Consider the following 21617-nt stretch of genomic DNA (forward strand, 5'->3'; position numbering starts at 1 on the left):
GGATCATTGGGGACCCAAGTCACCCCAACCACAATCTATTCCAGCTGTTACCATCCGGGAAACGGTACCGCAGCATAAAAGCCAGGACCAACAGGCTCCGGGACAGCTTCTTCCACCAGGCCATCAGACTGATTAACTCACGCTGATTTGAGTGTACTCTATATTACATTGACTGTTCTATTTATTATAAATTATTATAAATGACTATGATTTGCACATTTAGATGTAGATGTAACATAAAGATTTTTACTCATGTATGTGAAGGATGCAAGAAATAAAATTAATTCAATTCAAGAAATAGGAGGAATAGGCCATTTGGCCCATTGAGACTGCTCCACCATTCATTAAGATCTGGCCATGGACTCATCTCCAACTACCTGCCTTTACCCCATAACCCTCAATTACCCCTACCATGCAAAAATCTATCCAACCTCGTCTTAAATATATTTGCTGAGGTAGCCTCCACTGTTTCATTGGGCAGAGAATTCCACAGATTCACCACTCTCTGGGAAAAGCAGTTCCTCCTCATCTCGATCCTAAATCTACTCCCCTGAATCCTGAGCCTATGTATCCTAGTTCTAGTCTCAACTATCAGTGGAAACAACTGTCATGCCTCAATCTTATTTATCTCTTTCATAATTTTATGTTTCTGTAAGATCTCCTCTCATTCTTCTGAATTCCCGCGAGTACAGTCCCAGGCAATTCAATTTCTCCTCAACAATAACGATGCAGAATAAAGTGCAGCAACTACAGAGAGAGTGCAGTGCTCATAAACAATAAAGTGCAAGATCTCAATTAGATTACATGGTCAGGAGCCCAATTTATCTATAAGGGAACTACTTAATAGTTTTATAACGGTGGTGTAGAAGCTGACCTTGAGGCTAGTGATAAGTGCTTTCAGGCTTTTGCATCTCCTACGTGATGGGAGAGGGGTGAAGAGATAATGCTGACCGCTTTACTGAGGTAGGGAGAAGTGTGAACAAAGTCCACCACACCTCCCGGGGGGGGGGGGGGGGGGCTCTTGCTGCATTTGCTTAGTCAAGAGCCTCCAGCACCACTCAGGGAATTTCCAGTGGGTCAGTTCCTGGGGCCTGGATACTCCCCTTGGAACGTCGTTCAAATTAAAGTATGTATATATCACCATATAGAACCCCGAGATTCATTTTCTTATGGGCATACTCAATAAATCTAGGATAGAATAATAACCATAATAGAATCAATGAAAGACCACACCAACTTGTGTATTCAACCAGTGTGCAAAAAAAAACAACAAAATGTGCAAATACTAAAAGAAATAATAATAATAATAATAATAATAAATAGACGGAACTTCATACTCTGGTGTTTCAAAGGAAAAAGTTAGTCCAGTTGAATTACAAAACCCCCTAAGACTGTTGGAAAGGGTGGAGTCTCAGAGATTGGACATCATACATAATGGAAGCCCTTCAGCCCATCATGCTCATGCACCCCATTGTATCTATCCATACTAATCCCATTCCCCCCCACAATAAATGCACTGCCTTCCATGCCTCAGTGATTCAAGTACATGTCTAGATGCTTCTTGAATGTTGCTAGAGCATTTATCCCTACCAACCCTCTTAGCAATGAGTTTCCAATTGGTCATTGGGAAAGAGATTTCCCAAATATCCCCTATAAACATCAGCCCTCCTCAACACAAATGATTCTTCAGATACTGGAAATCCAGAGCAGAGCGGTCAGCAACTGCAGAAAGGAATAAACAGTTGATGTTTTGGCTGAGACACATCAAGTTGGCACTATAGCGTTGCAGTTTGCAAAATGCAACAGCAGCGCCCGTAACCCATTTCCTGCCACTGCCTGCAAGCAGTTTGTGTATTTTCCCTGTGACTGCACGGATTTCCTCTGGATGCTCTAGCTCCCCCCCCCCCCCCCCCCACATTCCAATGACAGGTTAATTGTTCACATGGCGTAATTGGGGGCACGGGCTCATTGGCTGGAAGGGCTTGTTACCACGCTCCAAATCTAAATCAGGACTGACAAAGGGTCTCAGCTTGAAATGATGACAGTTTATTTCACTCCATAGACGCTGCCCAACCTGCTGAGTTCCTGCAGCATTTTGTGTTTGTTGCTCCCGCTCTCCGCAAGCCTGCTCCCTCTTGGCCTAGACATCGGCACAAGAAAGAAATTTCTTCAATCTGCTCTATTTATGCTCTCCAATGTCACACACCTCCTCATAATGAAGGATCTGACCATTCAGCACTGGGATGTTGCTCACCGCTGCGCTGGTTTTGACAGAGCACAAATATAGAAACAACTTGCTTGCAAGCTCCAAGCTTATTCTCCCTCACTCCTGCTTGTCCATTGACCGCTCTTTGATTTTTTTTTGCTGCCCACCTACTTGGACAATTACCCTATCAGCATGTCTCTGGGATGCAGGAGAGGAAACCAGAGCACCTGGAGAAAGGCTGCACGGGTAGCAGGGAGAATATGCAGACCACACACACAGGATCTGACACAGTGAGCAAGCAGCTGTAACAAAACAATACCACATTAAAAAAGGGAGAAAACCAACCTCTGCAAGATCTGCTTTGAAAATTAGGGTCAAAATACCCTTGATGACAAACACATGTGAAGGAATCAAAGGTATTGATGCAGTCAGCCCCGACAGGACAGTCATTCTTGGCAGAGGAACACTCATCCTCATCTGGACAGAGACAAAAAAGAAAATCAAAAAGTCATTAAAGGAATGCACATTTGACAGGAATGCATGGTTTACTAATATTAAAAGGAATTTGTCTCTGTTCCCTATAAACTCAGTGGCCAGTTCTCTCCCACATCCCTGTAATGTGCAGATTGGTAGTTTAATTGGCCACTAAATTGCCAATTAACCTGCGGGTGGGGAGAGTGGTGGCATCTGGGATCGCAGAGTGAATGAACTAGGATTCGTGTAGATTGGAGACACAAGATTCTGCAGGTGCTGGAAATCTTGAGCAACCTGCACAAAATGCAGGCAGGAACTCAGCAGTTCAAGCATCAATGGAAGGGAATAAATAGCCGACATTCCAGAACTGTCAACTATTCATTTCCCTCTCCTTCTGTAGTAAATGTAAATTCCTCCAGCATTTTGTATCACTTTGTGTACATCCGCACTTAGCACTCAGCACGGAATCAATGGGCCAAAGGCCCAATTCTATATCGTATGAACTATAAATGCAAAAATAATAAAGGTTAACATGGTTTGAATGGAATTACTGAATTGTGGTCAAAAACCATCCCATTCAGATACACTTTCAGAAAGGAAATCTGCCAATTCACTAATTGCTGTACAAGTTGCTCCCCCTCTGGCCTTATTCTGTCTCTTCCCAAATCACCCACCTAGCACCCCACACTGTTTCTTTCCACTTCTTCACCCTCTTCATCTGCCCCCTGCACACACACTCCTTCCACCACGAGCCTCCCCCTCCCACTGCTCCACTGTCCTCCATCAGACTCCATCTTCTTCAGCTCTTGATCACCTCCACCAATCACCTCCCAGCTTCGGGTCCTGTTCCCACAATCTCTCCAACCCGATTGGATTCACCTGGCACCCGTCAGTTCCATTCCTTCCCTTCACCTTTAGCTTTTAGCACAGGCTCCCTCCCCTCTATTTTTCCAGATGAAGCGTTGCAACCCAAAATGTCATCTGCCCATTTCCATCCACAGATGCTACCCGACCCACTGAGTTACTCCAGCTTTTTTGTGTGTTGCTCCAAATCTTGCACATCAGTTGTTTAACAGTCTTTATGTATAAAATTTCCATAGATTCTATTGTATTTTTCTGCAAACGCCTGGAAGAAAATTAATTTCAAGGTCATGTATGGTAACACATACTTTGATAAAAGATTTATTTTGACTTTGAGATTCCAGAGCCTGCTGCCTCTTGTGTCTGACACTTTAACTAGCCCAGCCCAAGTGGGGCAGTGCAGTATTGCAGCGGTGAGCATAATGCTTTACAGTGACTGTAACAGGGTTCAATTGCCATCAGTGTCTAAGGAGTTTGTTAGCTCTCCCTCTGGATTTCCTCCAGATGGTCTGGTTTCTGCCACATTCCCAAGACACAGGGGTTAGTAGGTTAATTGGTCACATGGGAGTAATTGGGCGGCATGGTCTTGTTGGACCAGAAAAGCCCATTGCCATGTTGTATCTCTAAATAAAAAGTGATTCCAGGCCTATAATAATGAGACTGATTCTTAACAGCTGGATGGGGACACGCATGGATGGATACCCTCCACATTCTGGTACGTCAACTATAGGTGAGGGTCAGAAGCAACCAGGAGAGAAGGGCAAGGTGCAAGAGGAGGTACATTTCATTACCCACCATCCCAGAACAGCACATCACCCTCAGCGGACACCCTGGTATGACTGAGATTGGACAGAAGATACTCGAGGCTTGCTGGTGTGCTGTTCAATTGAATGTGGGCTGTCATATTCATCTCCACTCCATCACTTCCTCTCCTCAGATGCAACAGCTCCACATCTGCATTGGTGAGTTCCCCGGAATCCAGGAACAGCTGTCGAACCTGCCGGATTAACACAGCAAACGCGTTAGAGAATCGGATGATTCATTTCCCCAGTGGGGACAGGTCTTGGTTTATACTCTGGGCGAGGAAGCCCCCAACTAAATCTTCACCCTCACTGCCTGATACTCAACCCTCCAGTTCCCAGTTCTTGGCTCAAAGTTGCTCCTTGTGTTTCTCATCTCATACCTTCTGGTAGGCTCATGAGAATGATACATCAATATACATTAGTAGAGAACAATTCAAGCTGCATCAATGCATGGTACAGAAACTGTGCTGCAGCACACAGGCAGGCTCTACAACGACTAGTCAAAACTGCTGGCACCAGCCTACTCGCCATAAAGGACACGGATACAGAAAAGTGCCCGTAACATCACGGTGGATCCCATCCACCCTGCTCATGGACCGTTTGTCCCACTCCCATCAGGGAGGGGGTAACTCAACATCCACGCCAGGACCTCCACACTCAAACACAGTTACTTTCCCCAGGCAGCTAGGCAGATCAGCCCCTCCACCCACTGACCGATCCCGTCCACCACTTCATGATCATTTCCTGTCAGTCACCTCATGTACAGACACTCCTGTGCCTGGCATCACTTTATGGACAATGTATACAAGCCATTTCATGCATTTATTTATTGTGCTGTTTTATTATTGTGTTCTTTATCTTGCTGGTGTATTTTTGTACTGCATAGGATCTGGAGTAACATGTCTCATTCTCCTTTGTACAGTGGAAACAACATTAAGCAGTCTTGAATGATTGATTCTGGGAATGAAAGGATTAACACAGGAAGATCATTTGTTGGATCTGCGCCTGAATTCACTGGAGTCATTAAACACTCCAGTACAGAAAAAGACTACAACCCATCTAGTCCGTGACAAACTTAGTTCTGCCTAGTCTCATCAACCTGCACCCAAACCACTGCTCTCCCATCCACGTATTTAACCAAATTTCTCTTAAATGTTGAAAATCGAACCTGCATCCAAGACTCCGCTCAGTGTCCTAGCGCATGGTTTGCCAAAGGCCTATTTGCAGGTTGGGTCAGTGGTAAGGAAGACAAATGCAATGTTACCACTCATTTTGAGAGGACAAGAATACAAAAGCAAGATTTAATCGTGAAGTTTTATAAGGCATTGTTCAGACTGCATGGAGTATAGTGAACAGTTTTGGGGCCCTTAACTAAAAGATGAGCTGCACTTGGAGAGACTCCAGAGGTGGTTCACAAAAAAGATTCCTGGAATGAAATGGTGAACATATTGAGGAGAGTTTGCTGACTTTGGATCTGTACTCACAGGAGTTTAGGAGAATGGGGGGAGAAACCTCATTGAAACTTACCGAATATGGAAAGGCTTAGCGAGAGCGAAAATGAAGAGGATGTTTCCTATAGTGGGAGAATCTAGAAGCAGAGGACACAGCCTTCCTAGAAGGACGTCCTATTAAAACAGATGAGGAGGAATTTCTTTAGGCAGAGTGTAGTGGATCTGTGGAATTCATTGTCACAGATGGCTGTGGATATATTTCAAGCAAAGACTGAGAGATTCTATGCAAACATGAGAAAATCTGCAGATGCTGGAAATTCAAGCAACACACACAAAATGCTGGTGGAACGCAGCAGGCCAGTGTGGTAAACTATGTGTATACCTGTCTGGGCACGCCCCTCTGCTGACTGCTCCTGTGGCTCCTCCCACAGACCCCGGTATAAAGGCGATTGGAGGCACTGCTCCTCCCTCAGTCTCCAAGATGTTGTGGTCACTTTCGCTGCTAATAAAAGCCTATCGTTCGTCTGCCGTCTCCAAGAATTATTGACGGTGCATCAATTTTAAAACATGGAGAGCATTTTACGACCGGACAGATTGGATATTGACCCTCAATCTCTGGAAGCCAGCATCGCATTTGAACTCTGGCTTGCATGCTTCCAATCGTACCTGGAGGAGATTCGTGTGACCGAGCCTGCAACGATGCACAAAATTCTCTTCTCCAGGGTCAGTCTGCATGGCTACTTCCTGATCAGGGACCTGCCGACCTACCAAGGGGCACTGGACGCCCTCAAAAGACAATACCGGTGGCCGGCGAACACCGTCTACGCAAGACATTGCTTAGCGACACGGCGGCAGCGGGCCGGAGAGTCGAGCGCTGAGTTTGTCCGGGCCCTACAGACACTCGTGCGGGCCTGCGACTGCAGGGGACTGATGGAGGAACAGCATGCAGAGCTGCTGGTACGAGATGCCTTTGTTACGGGGATCAGGTCAGTGTACGTGCGCCAGCGGCTGCTGGAACACACCGATCTTACCTTACATTTGGCAATCGAGCTCGCCGACACGCTGGAGGCCGCTCTGCACAACGCTGACACTCTCCAGGCACGCGACCTCCCACCGGCCCCATGGACGCTGCAGACCCCGCAACCCGCCGGCGAATCGACCTCGGCTGCTGCCAGTCGCGAGTCCGTGAAGTCCCTGCAACCCGCGGGCATATCGACCACAGCTGCTGCCAGTTGCAAGTCTGTGCAGTGTTACTTCTGCGGACTCGAAAAGCACCCCCGAAAACGCTGCCCGGCCCGAGAAGCTACCTGCTCCAGCTGCGGAAAGAAAGGCCACTTCGCCAAGGCCTGTAAGTCCAAACCACGAGCGGGGTCGGGCAGCGCCGCATGCGAGGCATGGGGGTGGCCATCTTGGTCGCTGCCATCTTGCCTGCCCACCGCGTGCGAGGCATGGGGGCGGCCATCTTTGTCAGCGCCACCTCGCCCCGCCTCCTACCCACCGGTGCTGTGACCCTCGACCAAAGCGCTCCATACCAGCTCGCAAGGTCAATGATGGACATCCTGGTGGAGGGGCACAGGACTAGCTGCCTGTTTGACATGGGCAGCACTGAGAGTTTTATTGACCCGGACACAGTGCAACGCTGCGGACTCGTGACACAGCCGGTAAGCCAGAAGGTCACCATGGCTTCTGGGTCACATTCCACAGACATCCGGGGGGGTTGTGTAGCAACATTGGTGGTGCAGGGCACAGAATATCGGAACTTTGTGTTACTGGTCATGCCTCAACTGTGTGCCCTGTGCTATTGGGACTCGACTTCCAGAGCCACCTGAAAAGTGTGACAATGGAGTATGACGAGCCCCACCCACCAATCACTGTCAGAAATCCTCAGTTTTGTGGGACTTCGTCATATACCCCGCTACTGACCACACACACACACCGACCCACACATCCCACCCAGCACCATGCCAACAGCCGCGCTACTGACACCACTTGCAGCCTCTCCACCCTCAAGATCCCTCCCCCACCGCTGTTCGCCAACCTGACCCCCGACTGTAAACCTGTGGCAACTTAAAGCAGAAGGTACAGCGCGGGGGACAGGGCCTTCATTCAGTCAGAGGTGCAGCGGCTGTTCAGGGAGGGGATCATTGAGCCAAGCACAAGTCCTTGGAGGGCCCAGGTGGTCGTTGTTCGGACCAGGCAGAAAAATAGGATGGTCGTGGACTATAGCCAGACCATTAATAGGTTCACGCAGTTTGACGTGTACCCCCTACCCCGCATCATGGATATGGTCAATCAGATAGCTCAGTACAAGGTGTACTCGACCACAGACCTGAAATCTGCTTACCAACAGCTCCCCATCTGCCCGGAGGACCGCCCCTACATCACATTCGAGGCGGGTGGCAGGCTCTATCACTTCCTGTGCGTTCCCTTCGGTGTCACGAATGGTGTCTCTATCTTCCAGAGGGAAATGGACCGGATGGTGGACCAGTGCCAACTGAAGGCCATGTTCCCATATTTGGGTAACATCACCATCTGCTGTCATGACGGGCAGGATCACGACACCAACCTCCAATGATTTTTCCAAGCAGCTAAAACTCTTAACCTTACCTATAACAGGGACAAGTGTATGTTCAGAACCACCCGACTTGCTATCCTTGGGTGTGTCGTGGAGAACAAGGTCATTGGCCCTGACCCCGACCGTATGTGCCCCCTGTTAGAACTCCCTCTTCCCACCACCCTCAGACGGTGCCTGGGCTTCTTTTCCTATTACGCCCAATGGGTCCCTCACTACGCAGACAAGGCCCGCCCCCAGTCAAGTCCACTGCATTTCCCCTCTCAGCCGAGGCCCGCGCGGCCTTCAGCCGCATTAAAGGGGACATTGCCAAAGCAACGATGCATGCGGTGGACGAGACCATTCCCTTCCAAGTAGAGAGTGACGCTTTCGATTTCACGCTGGCTGCTACCCTCAATCAGGCAGGAAGGCCAGTAGCATTCTTCTCCCGTACCCTTCAAGGCCCGGAAATTCGGCACTCCGCGGTGGAGAAAGAAGCCCAGGCCATAGTGGAAGCTATTAGGCACTGGAGGCACTATCTCACCGGCAAAAGGTTCACCTTGCTGACCGACCAGCGCTCAGTTACATTCATGTTCAGCAACCAACAGCGGGGCAAAATCAAAAATGATAAAATTTTGAGGTGGAGAATAGAACTCTCCACCTACAACTATGATATCCTGTACCAGCCTGGAAGGCTCAGTGAGCCCCCTGATGCCCTATCCCGGGGAACATGTGCCAGCGCACAGCTCGACCAGCTATACGTCCTCCATGCATATCTTTGCCACCCGGGGGTCACCCGACTTTACCATTTTGTGAAAGCCCGGAATCTGCCTTACTCCCTTGAGGAAATCAGGACAATGACCAGGGACTGTCAAGTCTGCGCTGAGTGCAAACCGCACTTCTACCGTCCTGAAAAGGCCACCCGCCCCTTTGAGCGACTGAGTGTCGATTTTAAGGGCCCCCTTCCCTCCACTGACCGCAATGTCTACTTTCTCAACATAATCGATGAGTACTCGCGGTTCCCCTTTGCCATCCCCTGCCCCAATACCACTACCACGTCCGTCATAAAAGCCCTGCACCAGCTCTTCACTCTGTTTGGATATCCCTGCTATATCCACAGTGACAGGGGGTCCTCTTTTATGAGTGACGAGCTGCGCCAGTACCTGCTGGCTAGGGGTATTTCTACTAGTAGGACCACGAGCTATAATCCCCGGGGAAATGGACAGGTGGAGAGGGAGAATGCCACTGTGTGGAAGGCCACACTCTTAGCCCTTAGGTCAAAGGGATTGCCGGTCTCTCGCTGGCAGGAGGTCCTCCCCGAGGCACTCCACTCCATCCGCTCCCTGTTATGTACGTCCACCAATGCCACCCCTCATGAGCGACTCTTTTCTTTTCCCAGGAAGTCTGCCACTGGGACCACCCTACCAGCTTGGCTGACGTCCCCAGGGCCAGTGCTGCTCCGGAAACACTCAAGGAGCAATAAATACTCCCCGATGGTCGAGAGGTTTCACCTACTTCATGCAAACTCCCAGTATGCCTACATGGTCTTACCTGATGGGCGGGAGGACACGGTCTCCGTCCGCGACCTGGTGCCCGCAGGAGCACCAGACCCCTACCCCGAACACTCTACGGTGACTATGAACCCCGTACCCACGTGTGTGTGTGTGTGTGTGTGTGTGTGTGTGTGTGTGCGTGTGCGTGTGCGTGTGCGTGTGCGTGTGCGTGTGCGTGTGTATACACACACACATATATATATATATACATACATACACACACACGAAGCCCTACGCAGACTCCTCACGACACTCCCATACCGGGCGGCACGCACATGCATGAGGGATTACTGACGCCTAACGGGCTGGCACCTCAAGTCAGGCTGTCACTGGTGCAATCACCACCGGTGCTACGTAGATCGCAGCGACAGACTCGACTGCCTGATAGACTTAACCTGTAAATATACTTGTGAGAAACCTCGCCCTGTGGGGACTCTCTTTTAAAACAAAGGGGGGGGGGGGGTGAATGTGGTAAACAATGTGTATATCTGTCTGGACATGCCCCTCTGCTGACTGCTCCTGTGGCTCCTCCCACAGACCCCTGTATAAAGGCGATTGGAGGCACTGCTCCTCCCTCAGTCTCCAGGATGTTGTGGTCACTTTTGCTGCTAATAAAAGCCTATTGTTAGCCTCCCGTCTCCGAGAGTTATTGATGGTGCATCAGCCAGGCAGCATCTATAGGACGAAGTACAGTCGATGTTTTGGGTCGAGACCCTTCGTCAGGACTAACTGAAAAAAGATAGCAAGAGATTTAAAAGTGGGAGAGGGAGGGGGAGACCCAAAATGATAGGAGAAGACAGGAGGGGGAGGGATGATGCTGAGAGCTAGAATGTTGATTGGCAAAAGGGATACAAGGCTGGAGAAGGGGGGAGTATCATAGGACGGAAATCCTTGAAAGAAAGAAAGGGGGAGGGGAGCACCAGAGGAAGATGGAGAACAGGCAAGGAGTTATTGTGAGAGGGAAAGAGAAAAAAAAATTAAAAATTAGGGATGGGGTAAGAAGGGGAGGGGGGCATTAACGGAAGTTAGAGAAATCAATGTTCATGCCACCAGGTTGGAGGCTACCCAGATAATGTGTTGATCCTCCAACCTGAGTGTGGCTTCATCTCGACAGTAGCGGAGGCCATGGATTGACATATCGGAATAGGATTGGGACATGGAATTAAAATGTGTGGCCATTGGGAGATCCTGCTTCCTCTGGCAGACAGAGCGTAGGTGTTCAGCAAAACGGTCTCCCAGTCTGCGTTGTGTCCCACTTCAGCAAAATGGCCTCCCAGTCTTCCACCGCATCTGCTCTCAGGATGAGGCTTTTCATTCCAGGATGAAGGAGATGTCTTCCTTTTTTTAAACAAAGGGGCTTCCCTTCCTCCCCCATCAACACTGCTCTCAAATGCATGTCTCCCATTTCATGCATATCTGCTCTCACCCCATCCTCCCACCACCCCACTAGGGATAGGGTTCCCCTTGTCCTCACCTATCACCCCACCAGCCTCTGGGTCCAACAAAAAATTCTCCGTAACTTCCGCCACCTCCAACAGGATCCCACCACCAAGCACATCTTTCCCTCTCACCCCTCTTTCTGCTTTCCGCAGGGATCCCCTGGCACTTATTCCTTGTAAGTGGAACAAGTGCTACACCTGCCCTTACACTTCCTCCCTCACTACCATTCAAGGCCCCAGACAGTCCTTCCAGGTGAGGCGACACTTGACCTGTGAGTCGGCTGGTGTGATATACTGCATCCAGTGCGGCCTACTATATATTGGTGAGACCCAACGCAGACTGGGAGACCGTTTTGCTGAACATCTACGCTCGGTCAGCCAGAAAAAGCAAGATCTCCCAGTGGCCGCACATTTTAATTCCACGTCCCATTCCCATTCTGATATGTCTATCCATGGCCTCCTCTACTGTCAAGATGAAGCCACACTCAGGTTGGAGGAACAACACCTTATATTCCGCCTGGGTAGCCTCCAACCTGATGGCATGAACATTGATTTCTCTAACTTCCGTTAATGCCCCTCCTTACCCTATTCCTAATTTTTTTTTCTCTTTCCCTCTCACAATAACTCCTTGCCTGTTCTCCATCTTCCTTTGGTGATCCCCTCCCCCTTTCTTTCTTCCAAGGCTTTCCGTCCTATGATGTTCCCCCTTCTCCAGCCTTGTATCCCTTTTGTCAATCAATTTCCCAGCTCTAGGTTTCATCCCTCTCCCTCCTGTCTTCTCCTATCATTTTGGGTCTCCCTCTCCCAAATCTCTTACTATCTCACCCCCCACCCCCGATTGCCCTGATGAAGGGCCTCGGTCCCAAACGTCGACTGTACTTCTCCCTATAGATGCTGCCTGGTCTGCTGCGTTCCACCAGCATTCTGTGTGTTGACTGAGAGATTCTAGATTAGTAAGGGCAAAGATTATGGAGAGAATGGCATTGAGAGGGAAAATAAATCAGCCAGGATCTACTGGAGGAGCAGACTTGATGGGCTAAATGGCCTAATTCAGCTCCTTTGTCTCATGGTCTTATCTTAAAACCCAGATGTGATTGGCCAAGTTAAAATCCTTACTCCAGATATGAACAGCAATTCCTTCAAAGTCTGATGGGAAGATCACACACACTCTGGCCATTCAGCTCATTATTAATGAGCTATCAAATTACTCCCTAGGGTCCGATCAGTGCTGGTCTCCCAGTCTTTTCCTTACTGCTCTCTACTATATTCCAAATATTTAACCGATTCATGTTTTATTCGTCTCCCACTTCCTTTTATACAGCACATTACAACTGTGATTTAAAAAGAAATCTATTCAGCTCTTTTTATAGACACAAGAGATTCTGCAGTTGCTGAAAATCCAGAGCAACACAAAATGCTGGAGGAGCTCAGCAGGTCAGGCAGAATCTTTGGTGATGAATAAACAGTCAATGTTTTGGGCTGAGATTCATCAGGACTCAAATCTCCAAACATCTGTCAGACACAGCAATGAACCAAATCTTCGACTGCTCCATTGACTTGAATAAGTTATTCTGCTCCATAGATGCTGCCTGACCTGAAGTTCCTCCAACATTTTGTAAACATAATTCAGCCAGTTTGATTCCTTTTGTCTATTCTCTTAAATATGCCCCCTCTACTTCCTTGCTTTTCGACCACAGGAAACCACTTACACCCAATCTCTTCCATTAAATCCCACCAAGGTGACCAACATCTTCCATAAAATCTCATCAATCCACCCTTGCTCCGAGGAAATCAATCCCAGCGCCTCTGCACCCTCCCTTTACCCAACATCTGGTCTTTAACTCCATCTTACCTTGGAACGAGAGATGCCTGCCAGCTTTAGGTAAGCTTTTGAAGTTGGGTCATTCATGTAATCTGCAAACTGCCAGGGAAAATGTATGTGGAAGTGGATTTGGTTGGATGGCACGACAATGCTCTTGCGATCCGACGGTCGGACTTCAGGACACCCTGTGGAATTCCTAAGATTAATCAAAGTCAATACAAAAGGCACCTCCAACCAGCAGACCTAGGCCAGGACACTGGTTACTTCCCATCCACCAACTCTCCCAACTCTTCTGAAGAAATGCTCTGACTAAAGTCAGCAGCTCACCAACATACACACCCAAGGCATTATTCCCAACCTCCTTCCATTACATCAAAGCCATTTGTTCATGGCAGCAGCCAATGTAATCCTCATTCATGGAAGTGCTACTCCGCTTAGCAGAAGCCCCCAGGCAAAGAAGAGCACCTCTGAATCGCCAATAAACAAAAAGGACTCCTGGCTATTTTAATTGATTAGTTTTTGTTCTTTTAGATTTGCCCCAAATGAGCAGCCCCTCTGATTAACCAGAGGCCCTGTTAACCAGAATCCACTACAAATAGTTAACATCTTGGGCTGACACCCTTCATCAAGACAGTGAGGTTACACAGGGGAAAACAACAATGTAAAGATTAGTTTTGTCACACATGTACCAAAACATCCAAATATAGTGAAATGTGCTGTTTCCATTGATGTCTAACGCTGTCTGAGAACGTGCTGGGGGCAGCCTGCAAGCATTGCCAAGCTTCTGGCAGCAAAATAGCATGGCCACAACTCACTAACTCGTACGTCTTTGGAATATGGGAGAGCATTGGAGCACCTAGAGGAAGGCCACAGGGTTGTGGGGAGAACCTTGTAACCCTTACAGACTGCAGCAGGAATTGAACCTGGATCGCTGGTGCTGTAACACATTAACAACTCCATGCCACTTGATATTAAAACCCTACTCGTACTTTCCAGTGCAGGCTGGAGTTTCGAGACTCCTGAAACCTGCTCAGTTATAGCTCTATTTAGAGATGATTTCATCTCACTCGGGGGTTGGAGTGGGATAGAAATGGTACCTGTAACTGCGACCCAGGAGATTCCCTCGCTCATCCACGGTCCACAAGTTGCTTGGAAAGTGTACAGGTACCGAGTACAGGCTGACAAACCGGACACCTGGTAATAGCTCTTCTTAGTGAAAGCCACCAACGTGTTGTTAGCCTGCACACGAATTCCATGATAGGCCGGTGGGGAACGCCAGGAGAAGAAGCCCCCATCCATGGTTGGTTTGTAGATCAGCTCGGTAACACTGACTGGGGCTAGGGGGAAGAGAAACATTTAATAGCAGCCCCACAACAAATAACAAAACAAAATGTTTGTCATTATTCCAGAACTGTTCAATGTTATAGCCAATGAAATAACTTGTGTTCAGGAAACGTGGCAGTAAGGATGTTCTGGTATGACAGTTGAAGTACACATGGGTGAACAAAACTGCAGAGAATAGTGGCCTCGGCCCAAAACATCACAGACACATCCTTTCACAAACAAGAGAAAATCTGCAGATGCTGGAATGAACGAACGCACGCACACACACACAGTGATGAAGGGACTCAGCAGGTCAGACAGCATCTATGGGGAGCAACAAACAATCAACATTTTGGACCAAGGCTTAAAGCTACATCAAAGATTTGTCGGAAGAAATACTAAGCTAAATCCTCATCTGCTCAGTCAGTGAGATGCGAAGAGACTCCCATTACCAATTCCACTGCTGCAGGGGAATGTGTCCTGATGTTTTGTTCATATTTCTCTGAACAGACATTAAAAACTTCATCATTTATTCTATTGTTGTTTTGTGTTGAAGAACCTGACCATTTCCTACATTACAGATCCACTTCCCAAGCTACTGATCAGAAACAGGTTCTTTAAGCTAGACTGACTACTTCAGGAATGACACATTGAACAGTCACACAACACACAAGCAGCCCCGCCAGCCTAACTTGTCTGTGCTGATCCAATCTAGTCACATTTGACCCATATCACTTGAAATCATTCCTGTCTCATGCTAAGGATATGCATATACTGTGCTTCAATGAGCAAATTTATTTAGAGACACAGCGCAGTAACAGGTCCTTCTGACCCAACAAGCCCACATTGCTCAATTACACCCACGTGGCCATCTAACTCACTAACCCGTACGGCTTTGGAATGTGGGAGGAAAATGGAGCACCGCAGGAAACCCATGTAGTCATGGGGAGAATGTACACCAGATAGTGGTGGAACTGAACCCAGTTGCTGATGCCGTAATAGTGTTACACTAACTGTACACCCAAATACAAGGAAAATCTATACATCTACAATGCGTATCGAATAACAGAACATCAAACAGTACATGCCAACGAACTATACTGTGCAACTCCTTAACTTACTCCAAGACCAATCTAGCCCTTCCCTCCCGCATAGCTCTCCATTCTTCTATCATCCTGTGCAAGAGTTTCTTAAATGTCCCTAATGAATTTGCCCTTACCACCACCTTGGCAGTGTTTTCCACACACCCACCACTGTTAAGACACATCCCTCTGACATGCTTCCTATACTTTTCTCCACTCACCTTAAAAGTCATGCCCCTTTGTGTTAGAGATTCCCAACCTTGGAAAAAAAAGGAGCTGGCTGTCCACTCTATCTATGCCCCTTATCATCTCATACACCTCTATCAAGTCACCAGTGTACAAGGAGAATTGTCCGTCCTCATTGCCAACATTACTGGATAAGTTGCCGATTGTCTGTTGCTTGTCCTTTGTATTTAAGGTACATTTTTTCAAACCAAGGAAACAAGTTGTTATCCTGTTATCCTGAACTCTTCCATAAACGCTAAATCCAAAGGAAGATGGAACATTTCCTGATGTATTGTGGAGAGCATTCTAACTAGTTGCATCACCATCTGGTATGAAGGGGCCACGAGAAGAGAAAGCTGCAGAGGGGTGTAAACTCAGCCAGTTCCACCACGGGCACGAGGCTCCCCACCATCGAGGACATCTTCGATGCGCTGCATCTATCATAAGGGGCCCTCACTACCCAGGACATACGTTCTTCTCATTGCTACCATCAGGGAGGAAATACATTTTTGTATATACATTTCTTATTGTAATTTATAGTATATATTAAGCATTGCACTATACTGCTGCCACAAAGCAATAAATTTCATGTTACATAAAACATGATACTGAAAAAAGTAAAGCCCCAGACCTGTTGTCACAACAATTGTCTTTTTGTCAGCCACAGCTCCGGTCCTACACACCACTTCCAGCATAAACGTCTCTTCGGTGCAAGGTCCAAGGCCCACTGTGACGTACTCCATTTTATTCTGGGTCAGTTGCAGACGTCCATTTCTATAGACTCGGAAGAGGACTTGAGACGGATCTCCTGAGACTGACCAGGACACGCTGTAACCATCAGCAGCAGCAGTAGTCTGGGCAAGCTTCACCAACTTCACTGGAGCTGAAACAGTAGGAGATGCTATTTTTATGTGGTTTAATTGAGGAATGTTTCTAAACATCTTAAAAGCAAGTTACCGACAGCTGCAACTGAAAAGCCTCAGAAACAAGCATCTCCTCCACCTTCCCCAACACACTTTCTTACTCGGCCTTCTGCCCCTTTCCCTTCCAGGATCTCAGCCCAAAATGTCAACTGTTTATTCCCCTCCACAGATACTGCTTGATCTGCTGAATCCCTTCATTTTGCATGAACCCTGATGAAGGATTTCAGCCAGAAACGATGACTGCTCATTCCCTTCTATAGGTGCTGCCTGACCTTTTTTGGGGGGGGGGGGGCTCTCTCTCTCTCTCTCGCTCTATTTCCAGCACTGGCAAAATCTCGTGTCCACACACACGTGACAAGTACAAGCGGATTGTCTACATTGCGTGATTCTGTCTTCTCCTTATGGAAGCAATTCTGCCAAACACTCCCAGAATTTGGTACAATTAAATGGAACCCTGAAAACTCAGACTCATTCCTCAATTACACTATTTATTTATTTGTGCACAAGGAGAACAGCATGGTCGTGTCACCAAATTGTTCTAAAGTTTAACAGGCCAGTCCCTTTCAGTCTCACCTTGCAGAAGCTCCTTGTCCCAGGAATCTCATGCCCAGAATCCCAGGGACTAACTCCATGTCCTCCTTTAAGCTCTACAAAATTCTGGTTAGAACAGACTTGACGCACTGTGTTCAGGTCTGTTCATCTCATTATAGGAAGGATGTGAAAGCTTTGGAGAGGGTGCAGAGGAGATTTACCAGGATGCTGTCTGGATTAGAGAGCATGTCGTACAAGGAAAGGTTGAGTGAGTTAGGGCTTTTCTCTTTGGAGAAAAGGGAAGATGAAAGGTGATTTGATAGAGCTGCACAAGAACCATAGAGAGAATGGACAGCCAGAGATTTTTTCCCCCCTCCCAGTGTGGAAATAGCAATTCTTTGTAATTGTTGAATGTTGTTTTTGTTGCATGTTATGCTAACACCACAGCAAATTCCTAATAAATGTAAATGGATGGGACAATTAAAGTTGATCCTCGATAATTTTAAAGTGTTTGGAGGAAGGTATGGGGGGGGGGGTGGGGTGAGGTGGGGTGTTAGAGGCAAGTTTAATTTCATGTCTGGTGTACGGAATGTGCTGCTGGGGGTGTGGAGAGATACCATTTGAGTCATTTAAGAGACTCTTAGATAGGCACATGGATGATAGAAAAATGGAGGGTTATGTAGGAGGGAAGGGATAGATTGATCTCAGAATAGTTAAAGGTCAACACAACATTGTGGGCTGAAGGGCCTGTACTGTGCTGTAATGTTTTATGTTCTTTAGGCATAGAGACAAGATTTAGATTCAAGGTTCAAGTTCAGTGAAATACATCATTTGTGTTAAAAACAACACCCCCAAGAGTGCAGTGGGAGCAAGGCTGCTGGCTTCTCCACACAATTTGGCATCACCACAATGCTTGGCAGAACTACATAAAACAACAAAAATGGCCCCCATTCCTTCCTCACACCCCTGCACGTACACAGTCCTTTAACTGCAGGACATGCCTCCAGCAGACTTGGACACAGTCTCCTAGCATTCCGGGATGGATCTCACAAGCACTTTACAAACTTGGCAAGATTTGCATATGTTTATACTCAATCCCTCTACTGATAACAAGGTGGACAGACCATCTGGTTACCCAGTGGTCAGCAGCACCCTGCAGCTCGTCACAAACCAGCACAGATTCCACTACACAACACTAGCTTCACATTACATACAAAAAATATTCACTTTCCCTTCTAGCTCTGTGCAAGCAGCAAATGTGGACACCTGATAGTGTCTTTGCATTCATACCATTAACATAAATGAATTAAAATTCAAAGTTCATACAGTGTACATCACCACATACCATTGAGATTCATTTTCTTGCAGGCATTTACAGTAAATAGAAAATAAACAATAGAAAACAGCAGACAGAGACAAACAACCAATGTGCAAAAGACAACAAACTGCCCAAATACGAAAAGAAAAGAATTAAGTAACTCAGCTATAAATACTGAGAACATGCACTGTGAATCAGTTCACTGTCGAGGTGATTGAAGTTATCTGCTCCGGTTCGAGAGCCTGATGGTTGAGGGGCAATGTCTGTTCCTGAACCTAGGGGTGTGGGACTTGATGCTCCTGTATCTCCTTCCTGATGGCGGCAGCAAGAACAGAGTGGCCTGGACAATGGTGGTCCTCGATGACGGATGCTGCTTTCCTGCGACAGTGCTCCATATTGATGTGCTCAATGGTGGGGAGGGCTTTACCCATGATGGACTGGGCTATGCGCACTACTATTTGTGGCTTTTCCATGCAAGGGCATTGGTGTTTCCATACCAGCGGTGATGCAGCCAGTCAGGTCACTCTCCAACACTCACCTGTAGAAGTTTATCAAAGTTTTAGATGACATGCCAAATATGCAAGATCTTCGTAAGAGAGAGTAGAGTGGCTGCCGTGCTTTCTTTGCAAGGAAAGAGGACATGCTGGAAACAGGACAGATCCTTTGAGATGATAATGCTGAGGAATTTAAAGTTGTGACCCTCTCTACCTTGGATTCTCCTGATCAGGACTGGTCATTGGCCCCCCCCAGTCTCTTCCTCCTATAGTCACTAAACTTGGTTTCCCTGACATTGAGTGAGAGGTTGTTGTTGTCAATCGCAGTCAGTCACCATAATCAGAATCACCTCTCTGGATCTGTAAAATTCCTCAAATCCACTCAATCATTTGTCAACATGAGATTTATTTCTACAGATCCTCACCAACTTTTAATCAGTTCCCCGTAGAACGCATTGTCTGAACGCATCATGGCTTGGTATAGCAACTACTCAACCTAGAAACTGCAGAGTTGGGGACACAGTTCAGTTCCTCACAGAAACCAGCCCCCTCCATGCATTCAGTCTATGTCTCTCTACCTCAGTAAAGCAGCCAGCATAATCAAAGACACTCCCACCCCTCAATTCTTCCCTCTTCCATCGGGCAGGAGATACAAAAGCCTGAAAGCGTGTACGACCAGGCTCAAGGAAAGATCCGATCCCACTATTGTAAGACTTTTGAATAAAGTCTCAAATGACAAGATGGACTGACAATCTACCTCATTGTGGCCCTTGCATCCTATTGGTCTACAAGCACTTTCTCGGTCACACTTTGATCTGTATTCTTTTACTGCTTTTCCCCTTGTACTATCTCAATGTACTGATGTGATGAAATGATCCGTACAGATGGCACGCAAAAAAGGTTTTCTCTGTACTTGCATACATGAGGCAACATTAAACCAATTCACCAGTTTTATTGATGTGTTCTTCAAAACTGCTCAACATTATGCAACTGAAATTTTAAACAGGACTTTTTAAAATGTCAAAATCTTTGCAAGAAACACATGGATGCCCATTTCTTACTGGATTAAATTTCTGGTGAACACCCCATAGCCTTCTGAAACACTCCATTCCAAAAACACTAACCACACCATCTAGGTTCCATGCCCCTTGTGCCCCATTAATCTCATCCCACTCCCCGCCTGATGCAGTCCGAATTCTTGCTGAACAATACTGCGATCACTCGAGTTGAGTATGATGGGGGTTATCTATTGGTGGATTCACATGGTTGGAGAGGCCGATTACAATCCACAAAGTCTGACCTAGGAGCTTCCAGACCTCATAGCCCTACTCCCTTCGCTACTCGCTAATCACAATAATTGGAACGTAGGTGTGGATTCCCTTAAAGGAGATTACCTGTGCTTGACTTTTAACGTGGGGAGGCGGATGCAAGGGCAACCACCACAAAGCCCTTGACCAGTCAGGGTTGAGGCCCAGTGGCATGGAGTACAAGGCGACTGGGCACCCTTTTTGCTGCAGCCTGCCATCGTGATGTGGCATCATCTTTTGCCAGCTCCATCGTTGAGGTCTTGATTGGATCACTCTTCGTCTGGAACCTCACCGCCATGGGAGACCCTATCAGGAGCTAAGCTCCGGAGGGCTAAATTCAAGACAGCATCGCTCTTGAGATCTCAGGAACTCGAGCCTCTCCACCACGACAAGGTAGTGATTCTTGGAGCTGTCTAGTTCAATGCACTTCACCCACCCCCGTTGTGGAAGTTGCAGCAAGTCAAGAGTTAAAATGGCGTACTGACAGCACAGAGAGCGGACACTGTACAGTCTCAAGTTGAACAAAACCTCAGAGCTGGACTCCCCTTTTTCAGCTGGATGTTCAGCAAGGCAAGATGATAAGCTGACAGAGACAGTAAGCAGACATAGTGCAGGCTTCCAGGCCGAACATGACCCTTGGAAGCCTCGCTCCCCTTTGTACAGCCTTTCTGTTCAAGTCTGGGGACGAAGGTCAGCTAACGTATCAAGATAAAAAATGCAAATGACGGATTCTAGGACAACACTGATTTTACTGATTCTCCAGTATTATTGGCCTTTAACACATTGATTTAATTAGTTGACACTCAAAATATTGGTATTTAAATATGCAAATGATGGGAATCAGATTGGATCAATTTCTGTTTCCAACTAGTCAATTTCTGCACAGCAATGGCATTTCTCTGTTCAAACTTCAGAGCAGTTTGGTAACAGGAGCCACGCTGTTCACCTTGTGCACAAGGGTGATTGAAGAATGAGTTTTCAGAGTTTAGTTAATCAGCGGTGACACTGTGTGGCCTTAACCCACGTAACCCCTTTGAAGACCAGATATAGCCTATCCACAGGTTATATAGCCACATACAGTTCTTGAGGAGTATTTGCAACCCAAATTCTTCACAAGTCAGAAATATGCATCCAATGTATTTAAATAACACCCTAGGCCAATGTGTGGTTAAACCAGGCTGCTCAACTCAACCACAGATTGATACAGAGTTCTCAGCAGGCAGAAGATGCCTGCAGCCCAGAGGCAGTCAGCAA

At 47.2% G+C, this 21617-nt stretch overlaps 1 protein-coding gene across 1 annotated transcript in view; it reads right to left on the bottom strand.

Annotated features, from left to right (window-relative positions):
- LOC140734106 (uromodulin-like 1) overlaps nt 1-21617 on the bottom strand; it is a 38784-nt gene that overhangs the window by 15966 nt on the left and 1201 nt on the right. Inside the window, exons 2-6 of the mRNA XM_073057687.1 lie at nt 16422-16673; nt 14258-14497; nt 13191-13345; nt 4337-4538; nt 2552-2683 (exon numbers count right to left, since the gene is read on the bottom strand). Of these exons, the coding sequence (XP_072913788.1) occupies nt 2552-2683; nt 4337-4538; nt 13191-13345; nt 14258-14497; nt 16422-16673 (981 nt within the window). The remainder of the gene's footprint in view (nt 1-2551; nt 2684-4336; nt 4539-13190; nt 13346-14257; nt 14498-16421; nt 16674-21617) is intronic.

Source organism: Hemitrygon akajei, chromosome 10 (assembly GCF_048418815.1).
Source record: "Hemitrygon akajei chromosome 10, sHemAka1.3, whole genome shotgun sequence".
NCBI classification, from domain to species: domain Eukaryota; kingdom Metazoa; phylum Chordata; class Chondrichthyes; order Myliobatiformes; family Dasyatidae; genus Hemitrygon; species Hemitrygon akajei.